Here is a 15,116-nt window from a genome sequence, read left to right on the forward strand (position 1 = left end):
CTTTTTTCTCAGATACCTGGATACACACACACACACACACACTATTTTGGAAGAAAGTTAAAACAAATTAAACCTTTTATTTGAACTTGGATATGGGCCTTTTATCACCTTTCTTTTTGTTTTAGGAGAATTTAGTGATGGTTCCAATGAAGCTGGGGGTATCTATCAAGTCCTAGAAATACCCTATGAGGGAGAGGAGATAAGTATGATGCTGGTATTGTCCAGGCAGGAAGTTCCACTCGCCACTCTGGAGCCATTGGTCAAAGCACAACTGATTGAAGAATGGGCAAACTCTGTGAAGAAACAAAAAGTGGAAGTGTACCTGCCCAGGTAAGATGCTCCTGTGGGACTCCCTCCAACAGCATAGTAAGAGAGATTTCAATGTAGTTTCTGACTCAGGTCCGAATACCTTTGAATTTTAAGTCTCAGCTACTTTCTCCCCCTACTCCCCTTCTTCTTTCATCCCCTTCCCTTCCTCACCTTCCCTTCCTCCTCCTTTTTTTAAAGTAGTCTTTTGTACTCATGAGGTCCTGCCCAGAGACACAAGCTCCCTTATCGATTCACTCAATACTATTTCCCAAGACCTAGTTTCAGATCCTAGTCAATATTCTTAGCTTCATTTTAGAATGTTTCTCAGTAGATCGTCTCTGAATATCATTTGCATTGGCAGTCTTCTGTATTTCATTAATATTTAAAGTTGATTATAGCTGGAGAGAAAACAATCTCCCACATTGTTGGAAGAAGCGCAAGCAAGTTACTATGCTTGGTGCCAAGATGCAATCATAAATAAGAAGGAGAAAGATTAAAATTCTCCCTGTGGATTAAATAATAAAATCTATGCAGGGCCTAGATGTTCTTCTCAACCTGACCTCTGGCCACTCACCACAACAACACTTGGTAGCATGTTCTATCCATGTGCTTGTTGCTATGCTACATACAGATTGCATGCTTTTTCCTGCCTCTGGGTCTCTATGCATGTTTTTGCATTGGCCTAAAATGCTCTTCTCATGTTTCTTTGCCTGATACTGATATTGTGTATGTCTCTGTATATTTTTAAAGAAATTCTTTTTGATAAAATGAGAAATTCAGTATAGTGTTAACTCTTCCCTTATTAAATTCCATGAACTAAGTGCAACATGGCCAAATGCTTCAATTCTGTGAGAATGCGAAGTTATTTAGGATGATTTTAACAGAATTCTAAATGAATGCTTAGTAAGGATCACATATTATAATTCAAACATATTCACTAGAAATTGTGGCCTCCAGGTCCTGTCGACTGAGAAATGGAACATGGCAGCAGAAGAAAATTAAATTTTCATTTTCTAAGAGATACTCTTCAATTATGAAATAGTTTAGCTTGTTTGCTCATATTAATGCCTGATACTAAATGAGGCACAGTTAATTACCATGTATCCATTTCTCCAGAATTTCTATGAACTCTCCCTCTGCCTGGTGAATGCATAGAGAGAAAATAGCTACATAACATAATATAGCTACATAACATGAATCTGGTTTCCCTTTTTAAGAAATTGACTGTTTTCAAATACTTACGTGTAGATAATAATCAATAGGAAACAATCTACCCCTTCCATTTTACAGTATTAGAATCCACTAAATGTTCAATGAGGATAATGATGTTTATGACCTCATTTTAGCAGAGGTTAAAAAGTTTTAATAGCCATTTCCTAGGTTTACTCAAGTGTCTGTCTTAAAATGTTTGTATAGTTTTATTCACATGGAGATACTACTCTGAAATGGCAACTTTGCATTTCTGTAATTTTACCAATACTTGTCCTGCTCCACAGGTGCTTTTACTTTCTGTTATATTAGATTTCATGCATATAGGTTCTAAATGCCTTTCTTAAAAGGTATAGGGTATTTTGAGGGGGGAGAAGGGGGCAACTACTTTTGTATTTTTATTATTTTTCCCCTGAACAATAAGCCCTATAGGAATCAGATACTGAATTGAAATTGTATTTTTATCCAAAATACAAAACTCTATTCATGAGAGGGTAAAATTGCTATATGTATGTGATATCACAAATCCTGTGAAATACCAAAAGGTTAATACATAGTCATACATTTCTAAGATTTAATGGACATTACCAAATATTCTTCCAATATATTCATGGTAGCAAAAACAGTTTGCTAATATAGATTAAAAATATATATGTAAGATATCTAAAAAGGACTTTAGAATAATGCCTAACATCATATAATTATTATGTATTATCATTATTATTATTTATTTTCAGTATACCTTTTAAGTCCTAGTATTCACCTTGTGTTAACCTATGGGTAACTTTACATATACTTTTTTTCCAGTAAGATTTTTTAAAAACCTTATTCTCATGAACATTACCTTCTTCGTTATGTGAGGTACAAGAAGATGGTTCTAAAATGAAAATCAAATACCTTAATATTTGGAATGTAGGGGTACCTGGCTGTCGTATCTTTCCACTCTTGACTCTTGTAGTCTCAGATTTGTCATTTGGGATCAGGGTGCTATAAATCAATGGATATAAAGTGGTTTTCTATTTTGTAAGCAGAGACCATCCTTCTACTTGGAAAATGATTGTCTTAGAAATAAAGCACTTCAGTTTCATGTTTATAAAAGAAAACTAATACATAAGCCATCCGATACTGCTCTCTAACATAAGTGCTTTTCACTGGGCTTTTCTACAGAAGGTGTCTTGATTAGTTTCTTAATTGCTTACAAGTTGTATAAATCTCCTTATATGTAATATATATTTATTCTTTTCTAACACTTGCTCTCCACACCGGAGATGTGGAGATGCTTCTGCCCTCTACATACCTCTTCAACTTACTCAGATAGAAAGTTGCAAACGCATGATTACATTGTTAAAATAGGCATGCCTTTGGGTTTGAAAAAGCAAGGTTGTGGCTTTTTAAGTTTGGTGGGCGAAATGTAAAATCTACCTATGGTTTGTTTGTTTTTAAATAGTCATGGTTAGAATTGTAGTTATTAGAGGTGGGGCACTTTGCCGTCAGACAGGCCTTAGCTCATATGCTCATTCCACCACCTACTAGCTGTATGACTATGGCAAGTTGCTTGGCTTGACTAAATTTCAGTTTGTTCTTCCGAAGAATAGAGACAACAATACATCATCTCCTAGGATTCCGTGATGTTATCATAGGGATGATTAAATGAGATACCATATGTAAAAGGATTTGCACAGTGAGCCCTCAGGTATGGGAGATGATAATGATTATTAGTCTCTATAGTAAAGATTATTTAAGATTATTAAAGATTATTAGCCCTCAGTTATGGGAGGTGATAATGATTGTTAGTGCCTGTATTAAAGATTATTTAAGTTTATTAAAGATTATTAGTCTCTAATATATGAATATTAGTCTCTATTAAGAGGAAAGAGTTAGTAAATTGATGATACCTGTTTCTCAGTAGTTTGATAAGGAAACAAAGACAAGAGATGGATAAATAGAAATTGTTCACATGCCATCTTCAACTTTGAACAAACACTCCCATAGTCACCTAGATTTTTTTCCCTTCAACCTATGTATATTGTCCTATGCTAGATACTACAGATATTGAAATAAAAAAGACACTAGATTTGACTAATTTACAGCTAAAGCAGCAGAGATGAAACAGCTATTTAATCAAATTACTCCACCATTACTAAAATGCAAATATACAATACCTTAACACCTATAATAATGTGAATGTTATATGAACTGCAATATCGTAAATGCTGTCAACCCAATCTGCCCTTTATTACATGCCTCTTACATAAAGGCACCATCCTAAGACTTCTAGAAACCTTTGGGGCACCTGGTTGGCTCAGTTGATAGAACATGCAATTCTTGATCTTAGGGTTAGGAGTTCGCGCCCCATGTTGGACATAGAGATTACTTAAAAATAAAATCTTTTTTTTTTTTTTTAAGACTTCTAGAAACCTTATTCAATCCCCTCGACAATACTACGAGGCAGGTATTATCAATGTCAGCCAAATCCAAGGCTCAGAAACTAAGAAATTTGCCCAAATTCAGTCTGGCTAAATTACCATCCTCACCTGAAACAGCAAACCTCAGAAGTGTGAAACAAACCAGGTTACTCTTAAGAAGCACAAAGAATCCTCTCCTGATCTCTTCCTTCACTTTCCTATTTTAGGTGGATCAGAACTTACAGAATACGACCTGGGTCCGTGCCCCTGCTCTGCCATTTATTAGCCATCTGATCTTGGTCAAGTTATCTCATCTTTCTCCTCCTTGGTTTCTTCTTCTATTAACTGAGGATAATAATAATACTGACCTCCAAGGATTTTCGTGACATTTAAATTAACCTGTTAGAGTCTTGGAATAGTTTTTGGTAGATCAATTAATGAATAATAAATATAAAGCACACACACAAAACACCTTAATCAAGCCATTGAAGGTATTCTTTGAGACAGTCCACACTTCCCTACTCATCCCCTTTTCTACTTTCACAACAAACATCTTCTTTTTGTAGGAAACAAAAGAAACAATGCTAAGTCCAAGTTAAAGTGTAGGATATAGATAAAATTCAGGACTTGGTTTGATATGCTTGCTATACATTTATTTTTCTATTTATCATATTTTCCATAAACATGAACCTGCTAAAACTGTTTCCCCCTGACTATTCCTCTTGATGTCTGAGTCTTGTTTATAGCAACCATTCCCTTGTCATTCTTCTTAAAACCAGACATCAGAAATGATGCTAATGTGATGTTTTGTGACTGTCACAGACTTAGCTCTTATAAAGATACAGCCCATTGCCTAAAAACTTACATTTCGGATCTTTATTGAACAAAAAGCAACATCTTAGGAAAAAAAGGAAACATTTACTTCTAGTTATTCTCACTTTTTATAAGAAAATAATAACCTTTGCTTAAAAAATACTGCATTTGTGTGTTAAATGCAGCCATGTTTCACTCCATGTTTCACTCACCAAAGATGGGTGAGACAATTCATTGGTCTGGGAGAGACTCTTTAATATGACTAATCAGACTGTCTTTGGAAACCATTTTTAAAAATTAATATTCTGCTCATGACCACTGTACTTATTTTCATTTGAGTTTTAAGTAATGTTTTATTTCTTCTTACAAATGTGATGCACATTTATGTATAATTCATAAAGCCCATTAAAACAAAAAATATAAATTTGTTATTCTTTTGTTTAAAAAAGAATCTCTAATATAATTGTAAAAGTGCACAGTTTTTAAGATGTAATATTTAATTCACTTTTGTTGATTAACATCTTTTCTGTGATGCTACCAGGAGAACAGGCTTAGGTCCTGGAGGTTAATATAGCCAGGAAGACGCATATTGTTAACCTGATAGCTTTTATGTTTCCTTTCTGTGAGTGTATGGAGTTGAAATGTAAGATGTATCCATTATACAGCAATTAGATACAGCATTGGCTTTCCCTTTTCACAGGAAGCCGAGCAAGGCTACTAAGAGAATGAAATGCCTTGGGTAAATATTTGATTAGCCATTGACAGCTTAAAAAATCAAATGTATTACTAGGTCACACAATTTTGAAGGCTACTGAGTTACGAGTTTTATATTCTGGACCTCAAAACACTTACTCCATCCTATATATTACAGTTTTGTGTCCACATCAAATACTTTTCCTACTTAATAATCTAATACTATTCTGATACAATACTCTTTTTGCTGTCTCCTCTTTTTATGAGCGCAATCGAGTACTACTTGCAGTCAGACGCCACCCAGTTTTAGCATAATTTACCATTAAAATCAACATATCCAACATTTTTATTCTTGTCCAGGTTACAGGATACTGTAACTAAATACTTTAAAAATGCTGTAACTAAATGCATTTCCCCCTATGTGTCCTCCAGGTTCACCGTGGAACAGGAAATTGATTTAAAAGATGTTTTGAAGGCTCTTGGAATAACTGAAGTTTTCATCAAAAATGCAAATTTGACAGCTTTGTCTGGTAGGAGATAAACACTAATTTTTAAAAAATGTTATTATTTCATGAAAGACTTTAAAAAATGATGATGCTGTCAGCACCTTAAAGATTTAAGAGTCACAATTGTTCAGGGGGTTGGGGCGTGGATATAGAGGCCACTTTTAGGCAATTAGATACAGCATTGGCTTTCCACTTTTAGGCAACAAGCTTAAGCAATACAAATCTGATCAAGGCAAAAGGGCCCATAGTGACCCTGGCTGAATGAAGACAGGCTCATCAGATGACCCACCTCGAAGTATCGATAGGCCCTACCTAGCCAATGGGCTACTTGCAACCAGGCACAGTTACCAAAAAGGGGAAAATCCCATATGTCAATATACTCCCTCACCCTCCTCCCTCAAAAGCAGCCTTCACCCACTGGCCTCCTGGCAGGCAGCCTCTTCTCTGCTGTACCTGCTGGTCCCTTATGGCGTATTCAATAAATTTCTAGCTCCTTTAAAAAAAACAAATAAATAAATTTTCTTTTTTAAATCATGATGTCGAACCCTCTATTTACTATGATGTTCTGAGGTAAAATAAAGTTATCATTTGTCAGATAAATATAACAAATATATTTACCTTCTACACACAAAGCTATAAATAACAGTTATAAACACTAAGTTTAGATTATTCTGGTCCATGTCATATCTTCAACAGTAGATATTCTCCAGAAGACCTGTCCTGTACATCTTTAAATTCCCCATCCTATCTGACACAATGCCTTGTAGATAATCAATAAACATATTGATTTAATGCCTCAATATGTCCAGTTACAGGAACTTATATAGGATAGAAGGAAGAGAGGATAAATGCATGTCTGCTGTGAGAACCAGACACTTTTTAAAAGAATACCTAGTAAGGTGATATAAAGATTATCTTAAGTCTTCAATAAGAAAAGAATGAGGGTGCCTGGGTGGCTCAGTGGGTTAAGCTGCTGCCTTCGGCTCGGGTCATGATCTCAGGGTCTTGGGATCGAGTCCCGCGTCGGGCTCTCTGCTCAGCAGGGAGCCTGCTTCCTCCTCTCTCTCCGCCTGCCTCTCTGTCTACTTGTGATCTCTCTGTCAAATAAATAAATAAAATCTTAAAAAAAAAAAAGAAAAAAAAAGAAAAGAATGGTTTGGGTTTTTTTTTTTTGGAGGGGGGGTGGAGGGGTTGGGTGAGCCTGGTGGTGGGTATTAAGGAGGACACATATTGCATGGAGCACAGGGCCTGGTGCATAAACAATGAATCTTGGAACACTGAAAAAAAAATTAAATTAAATTAAAATTTTAGAAAAGGATGGTTTTGAAGAAGTAGCTTCCAAATATACCTGGCATATTGGGTGTTGAGTAATTTATTTTAAAAATCCCAACTGGGGGGAAACCTAGTTGAATTATTGGATTTAGATGCCCTAATTTGTTCAGGGTAACAACATTAAGTACTTAGAACATGTAAAATCCTTTTGGAAATATTTTAAGCAGCTAATCCCAAGACATTCGTCATTGAAATAAGGTACCTGTGCGTTTAAGACTTAGCTTATAGGGGGCACCTGGGTGGCTCAGTGGGTTAAGCCTCTGCCTTTGGCTCAGGTCATGATCCCAGGGTCCCGGGATCGAATCCCGCATCGGGCTCTCTGCTCAGTGGGGAGCCTGCTTCCCCGCCTCTCTCTGCCTGCCTCTCTGCCTACTTGTGATCTCTGTCAAATAAATGAATAAACTCTTAAAAATATATGGAATATAAAACAGTCTATTTTCTGATCATATCAACACACACACACATACAGATATGTGTGTGATGTCTGATGATCTCAAGATAAAAAAGAGCTCAGTGTGTAAGTCCTCTAGATATGCAATTTGTTGGACTCAACTCTCCAACCAGAGAGCTAAGGCATAAAATTTTCCTTACCAGTTCATGTGCTACGGGAGAGAATTTAGTTTTCCTCTCTAGAACTAAGAACCTGTAGAAAATCAAGCTGACCGAATAATAGCTTCTAAACCTGGACAATGGGGACCCAGGAATTGAATTCAGTGAAGTGGGTGCTATGTGAAATTGCATATACCTGTGCAGTCAAATGCATGTGCGTGCACACACACACACACACACACGAAAGAAAAAAGAGAGCAGAGATAGGTTCATAGCTTTCAGGAAATTCTCAAGGAGTTGATAATCAAAAAAGGCCTTGCCCTCCCAGATTTAGAATTGGACAGATTGTTTTCCAAGCAGGACTCAGCAGTGAGATGATATTCATGTATTTGATACTGTAGCTTTCACCCCTTAATTAGAGAACTTACTCAAAACACTCAAAACACTAGTAGAGTTTTTCTAAATGTCTACTGTATAAATGATACAAATTTCACTGTCCACTAGAAAAATGCAAATTTTGTCAAAGTAAAGGTCTTCATGGCTCGCATCCAAGCTCCTACGACTTTGAAATTTTCAGTGGGGTTGTCAGGAGATGGGACTGGTAGAGATTCAAAAGCTAAAGGGTACTTTTGTGCTTGAGTCAGAAATGTATATTCGTGGCTCAAGCATAGTATAGTTAAAAGTTCTTATGTTCCCTTCCTCAGGAATTGAGAGAATCTGTCTACCATACTGGCCAAATTCCAGCTGGATAATTACACTCCACTTTCTTACTGTGGCTCTATTTTCTGTTTTATTAGAGATTCCTCACTGTCTCACCCAAATATCTATGCAGTTATATGCCCCGCATAGAATATCTGTGGCTTTTCAGTCCCAAGGAAGTCATGCTACAGTGGCCAGTCAATTATTGTGGTTAGTGTAGCTTAAAATTTTTGAAATATCTGGGAGGTTTATGATGTAATATTTAACTGCCTTTAGTATGTCCAGAGACAATAGAGAATAAATATATATTATGAATGCAGATGGTTTGGAAATTTGAAATAACACGCGGATCTTTCAGAGTTCATACAGTCCACGTTGTGAAGGCTCTGTTTGTTTGACCAAACTTCAGTCAGAATTGAGTCCCTGTCAGAGTGCTCCCAGCAGCATGCCTGAGACCTGGCACCTAGCTGACCCTTAGGTGGCACACAGTCGACGTACACTGAAGGAGCAAACGACGGAGGGAAGGAGAGAAGAGGTTTCTTCGTGGCCACATTCTATATTACATTTCTTGGAACATTGAACTCCTTAAAACATCAGTAAGAAATCCAGATCGGCCATCCTCAACCACCATCCAATTTAAGTCTTCAGGATGCCTTGAGGAAAGGTCTAAAGTCAACTTCTCAAGCTTTCAGGGGGAACTCTTTCATGCTTAACTCCCTAGCTTTTGCCAAGACCTTGGTAGCCTCAGCATTTCAGCTCAGCCCAAATAACACTTCCTTTTTCTCCCTCTCTCTCCTTCTCTCTCTCACCTGTTCTCTCTGTCACGGTCCCTCAATCTCTCTCTCTCTTTCTCTCTCTCACACACACACATACACATAATTTATGAATGATTCATTCAAAAACTATGGGGCGCCTGGGTGGCTCAGTCGTTAGGTGTCTGCCTTAGTTCAGCTCGGATCATGGTCCCAGAGTCCTGGGTTTGAGCCCTGCATTGGGCCCCCTGCTCCATTGAGAGCCTGCTTCTCCCTCTCCTACTCCCCTAGCTTGTGTTCCCTTTCTCACTGTGTCTCTCTCTGTCAGATAAATAAAATCTTTAAAAAACAAAACAAAAGAAAAACCTAGTGACACAACTATAAGACTTGCCTCTCTGCTTTTGCTAGATTTGATAGTATTTATTCCCTGCATCATTCATTCGGGCACCATATGCTCTGCCCTATGTGACTGGTGTCCTTTTCACATGTCTAGGTTTTTGCCTCTCCAAATGATGTGAAAACCCTGCTGATTAAAGTGTCTTTGATGCTTAGTAACCCCTACAAGTACCCAGAAACTTATTACCATTAATTGATTATTACTTTCTACCTTAATGAATTTCATGGGGAGAATTTCATGGTGTTTAAGGTATACATTAATTACGTTCAATGCCCTGTCTCTTCCTTTCATTTAATAACTCTTTGTGAGTCAGTTGGTGTAAGCTCAGGACTAGGTCAGAAAAATGAAGAAACGGCTAAGATATCATACCTGCTCTAAAAAGGGATACAGACTTGTGGGGAGAGAGACATAAACAGTTGGATTTAATAAAAAGAAGCGTGATAGATATGCTTTATTGGAGTGGTGTGTCCAGGATACACCAGGACAACCATGTCCTGCAGAGAACATTTGACAATAGCTGGAGACCTTTTGGTTGTCACAACTAGGGAGGGCTACTGGCATCTATCTGGTAAAGTCTGGGAATGCTTCTACATTCCTGGGACCTACACTGCACGGGACACATCCCGCAACAAAGAATAATCCAGCGCCAGATGTCATTAGTGATGAATCACAAAACCCCATGCTAGAGAAAGCATTGTGGAAGCAGAGAGGGAAAAGAAAGTCAGTTGGCAGAATGGGAGCGTATTGTTCCAAAGATGGAGGGGGAGAATATAGGTATGCATTTAAGCTTTCAAATGCAGTGATCGTTTTTGAATAATGTATTAGAAAATGATAGCAATGTTTGTCTCTAGAATACAGAACAGAGGCCCCCAGATGAGAGAGGAGATTTTGTTTCCTCTGTCACTGTGCACTGTTTGGGATTTTTTCTTTTTTTTTTTTTTTTTTTTTTTAAAGATTTTATTTATTTATTTGACAGAGAGATCACAAGCAGGCAGAGAGGCAGGCAGAGAGAGAGGAGGAAGCAGGCTCCCTGCTGAGCAGAGAGCCCGATGCGGGGCTCGATCCCAGGACTCCGAGATCATGACCTGAGCCGAAGGCAGCGGCTTAACCCACTGAGCCACCCAGGCGCCCCGGGATTTTTTCTTTTGTATGTTTTACTTCTTCAATTAAAATTTTTACTTGAAAACGGGGTAAAAACTTTAAAAAATCGCATTCTTAGTAGAATTCGTAAATTCAAAAGAACCTGGGAAACAGTTCAGTACTATTGTGACAGTACTCATTCTTAAATTATGCAAGAAATCTTTTTTTTTTTTAATGCAGTGAAATCTTATCTTTCTTTAAAAATAGCAACCATGAGTTAGCAGTGGAAAAACAACCCTGTTCCACATTTTCTTGCTTCTGGAAAAATTGAGTGACTTGAGCGTCCTTTGCTAAGACCTCTTGAAATCCACTCTCATTCTCTATCCCATGGCATCCACCTTTATTTCAGACTCTCATTACTGATGCCCCAGACGATTTCAATAGCCTCCTAAATGGTTTCCAATCTCTTTTCCGTCTAATCTTTCTTCTCTACCACTGCCAAGATTGATCACCTTAAAGCCCACTCTCAGATCATCCCAGTTCCCGTTCAAAGCCTCCCTTCCCTCTGCTTTGCACTGCCCATGGCTCAGCAGAGCATTCAGACTTCAGCTCCCTCCAGCCTTAATTCTGGCGATTCCTTGCATACAACTTTTGCTGCACCTCACGCGTCCCCAGGGCCCCAGCTTTATAAAATCTCTCCCTCCCAAAATATCTCCTGAACCGATCTTCAGCACAAATATCCCAACTTCATCAAGCCACGTGATTACACCAACCAGACATGATAACTCCTGTGTAAATTCTACAGTGTTCTATCCTTTTTTTGATGCTGCATATCACATCTGATCTCATATTATCATTATTGATGCATCGGATATCTTCTGCCAGAATTTAAACCTCTCCAGGATTGATCCGTACATGTGTTCAGGAAGCACACGACTTTGTGCTTTCGGCCCAGTACTCACTGAATGAAGAAGTGAGTAAGATGAGATGCTCTGTATTTATTGTGCTTATTTTTTGTCATCTCAATTTGATGTCCATGGCCTTCGACGCTAAATTCCGTTAACATGAAACATAGTAAAGACTCATACAATAAACATGGAATCTAGAGAGTGCTGAGAATCATTTTCTTCTCAGGTGTGATTTAAAATGCTCATCTACTTGAGACAACAGAGCAAGGGAGGCTTATTTTCAACTGTTGTTACTAAAAACAAAACTACCTGGATTTTATACTATGATAGACACTATTAAAAAATAAATGAATAATTTAAATATAAAAAAACCAAAATGCTCATCTAGTGGCAGCGAGGATCCTGTTATAGAGTAGAGCTATTTTTGTAATGGAAATGAATGACTGTCAGCATTTGGATTAATAGATAATCCTCTTGGAAGGTGGAAGGGGAAGGAGAAAGAGAGTACTAAATCCTTCAGCACAAAGTACGAGCTTTAATAAAGGAGCCAATAAAATAAAGGAATTAAGAAGACACAGCAAAAGCCACATTCAGGTCAGACTCAAGTGCTTAGATTTATGCCGGACTGACTCTTCCATCCTGCCCTTGTTTGTTCTGCTTCTCCTTGCACCTGTAAGGCAGCGGACTGTCTTTCTCTTTCAGAGCTATACCTCCACTTCCTTTCTCCCCTGGACTGTTGCCACAGATAGCAAACTTGATGTTCCTGCCCTAGCTGTTTGCCCTTCTGATCCACGCTTTACAGCTCCTGGCTCAGGTATCTTCTAAAATCAAAGTAGAGGTGCCCTGTTACTTCTGGATGAAGCCCAGGCTTTCCAGCTTCAGAGTCCAAGCTCTTAAAGTCAGGTGCACCCCCTGCCACTCCCCACCTTATGATAACCAGGCTCCAACTGGACCTTCAAGTCATTGCTGCTGCTTGTCTCACTTCGCAAGTACAATCCTCATTGGGAATGCCCTTGCCTGATTGGCTTTCCCTTTTCTACTTATCCTTCAAGAACCAGCCCAAATGACACCACCTCTGAGAAGCTTTCCCTGATATCTCTCCTTTCCAAATGGTTTACTTTCCTTCTTCTGGACTGCCATAGCACAAAGTGCTATCATAGGTTCTACCTTTTCCTTAGATTGTTTGTTCACATACCTGTCTCTGATGTCAGAGCTCTTCAGAAGCGAGGGCTGGGTCACACATAGATGACTGTCTGTCTTCAGAGCCCAGCATGGTGTGGAGAGCTGGACAGATGCTGGGTGGGTGCGAGCGGTAGGAAGTGGTGCTGAGCCCACCTCGCTCCAAGTATGGAGGCGGTCTTCTCTCAGACCTCTGGCCCTCCCCACTCTCCTCAATCCAGCCACACAGGTGTACTTCTGGGTCCTTGAACACAGCTGGCTTGTAACTGCCTCTAAACTAGCTTTTCCCTCTGCTGGAAACTACGTTCAGGTGTTCTTGTAGCAGGCTCCTTCGTATTCCTTAGGTCTCAGCCCAATTGACCGTCTCAGATCTGCCTTCCCCAATACCTCAAGTCAAGTAGCTCATCACCTGCCCTCATCCTCCTGTGAACATCACTTCATCTTGTTTTTTACTAACAATTAACCGGACCCTAAAATTGTGGCCATTTCTCGATTTGCTTTTTTATTGTCACGGTTACTTAATTTTTGCTTTCCTCCTCTTAGGAAGGAACTGTTTTTTTTTTTTTTTCTTTTTTTAAAGATTTTATTTATTTACTTGACAGAGATCACAAGTAGGCAGAGAGACAGGCAGAGAGAGAGAGGAGGAAGCAGGCTCCCCACTGAGCAGAGAGCCTGATGCGGGGCTTGATGCGGGGCTTGATCCCAGGACCCTGAGATCATGACCTGAGCCGAAGGCAGAGGCTTAACCCACTGAGCCACCCAGGAAGGAACTGTTTCATTCACCATAGTAAATCCAGTATATCAACAATGTCTGGCACATGGGAAGTGCTTAGTACCTGAATGAATGAATGAATGAATGTTTCGCTACTATCACAACATCTCTTCAAAGAAACAAACAAACAGGATTCCTACCATGAAAAAGCTCAAATTCTACAAAACCTTTCGAAAGTTCATGGGTGGGGCTGACGCTAAAAATACTTCAGCAACTCAAGTACAGAGATGCTTTTGGTATTCTCGGGCTCTGTTAGGGAACTCTCTTCATTTTGTTATTTTAAGCATGTCCTTGGTGACGCAGACATCCATTTCAATTGGCTGTGTTTTGGAACAGAGCCACAGAGGCAGCGGGGGCACACACTCCTATGACAGCCGCCCCGCCAGCATTATGTTAATCAGAGATCCTTGGAGCTTTCAGTGCCCTGCACAATATCTCATACCAACAGAGTGCTTGATAAATATTTGCTCAGTGACTGAATGAATGGCTTAGAATTTTGCCCTGCTTTCTTCAGAAGAGCTTGAATTGTTGCCCAGCTCTTCTCTGGGAAACCTAGGGTTTGCTGGCCTCCCATCGTATCCTTTGTGAAGAGCCCTGCTCCTCGCTGCCCAGAGGAAAGTGGGACCAGTTATTTGGCAGCAATATCTGCTGTGGCCAGAAGGGGAAGACTGCTTGGGGCCAGGGCATGGAATTTTTTATTTATTTATTTGTTTGGTTGGTTTTTGCATGTAGCTTTGTCTTTGATTTATTTATTTTCTTTTTTAGAGAACAGTGAACTTTTTCTAATCGATAAGACAGGCTCATCAGTGTAAATCTTCTTAATTCCCCTCCCATCCTGGTTCATCAAGTGCCTACTTGGTACAGGTACTTGGTACTAGCAGGGTGCATAGAATTTCAGGGAGGAGGGAAATTGGAGGGGCAAGGTCCTGGCCCTTAAGAAATAGGTGAATGGCCCTGCAGGAATGATGGCCTTGATTGACACATAATTCCATCAGGATGAGCAATATTGAGGGACAAGTACAGGAAAGTTCTGTGTGACATGACGGGGCGGCAGCAGACCCGTTCTTGTTTAAACCACTTTCAGCTTATATTTGACTGTGACTGCTTGAAGTTTGTCCCAAGAGAAGAGAGTTTCATTTTCTTTTTTTCCCCCCTCGGGATTTGTGATGTGATTTGTCACATTTTCTCCTGCTGGAATATCTAAAGTGGTGGTGGTTTTCTCCAACTTACGAGTCCTGAGGTCTCACTTAAATCTGCAGATATTTGAGGTCTGCTGTGTAGCAGCTAATCACCCTGGGGAGCTGGAACAAGAGATTCAATCGTTATTTTGCTGTATTTGAAATATAGATGATGCCACTGGTCTGTTGGGTCTCATTCCCTTAGCTCTTCTACTTGATTGCATTTTTAAGTTTTTTAGCCTTTGTGTGGTCTTTGTATTCTTTTCCTCCCCAGTGCTGTTGTCCATCCATTTTCCTAGGGCATCTACTTTGGTTTAGTGTCATATGTTTTATTT

At 39.1% G+C, this 15,116-nt stretch overlaps 1 protein-coding gene across 4 annotated transcripts in view; it reads left to right on the top strand.

The window, feature by feature from the left end:
- The window catches only part of SERPINI1 (serpin family I member 1), a 72,881-nt gene that overhangs the window by 49,882 nt on the left and 7,883 nt on the right, over window positions 1-15,116 (top strand). For all 4 annotated transcript variants that reach the window (XM_032836095.1, XM_032836093.1, XM_032836092.1 and 1 more), the window contains 2 exons: window positions 126-330; window positions 5,862-5,959. In XM_032836095.1, the coding sequence (XP_032691986.1) occupies window positions 126-330; window positions 5,862-5,959 (303 nt within the window). The remainder of the gene's footprint in view (window positions 1-125; window positions 331-5,861; window positions 5,960-15,116) is intronic.

This window comes from Lontra canadensis, unplaced genomic scaffold (genome assembly GCF_010015895.1).
Source record: "Lontra canadensis isolate GAN:19392208 unplaced genomic scaffold, GSC_riverotter_1.0 scaffold90, whole genome shotgun sequence".
Taxonomy (NCBI): Eukaryota; Metazoa; Chordata; class Mammalia; order Carnivora; family Mustelidae; genus Lontra; species Lontra canadensis.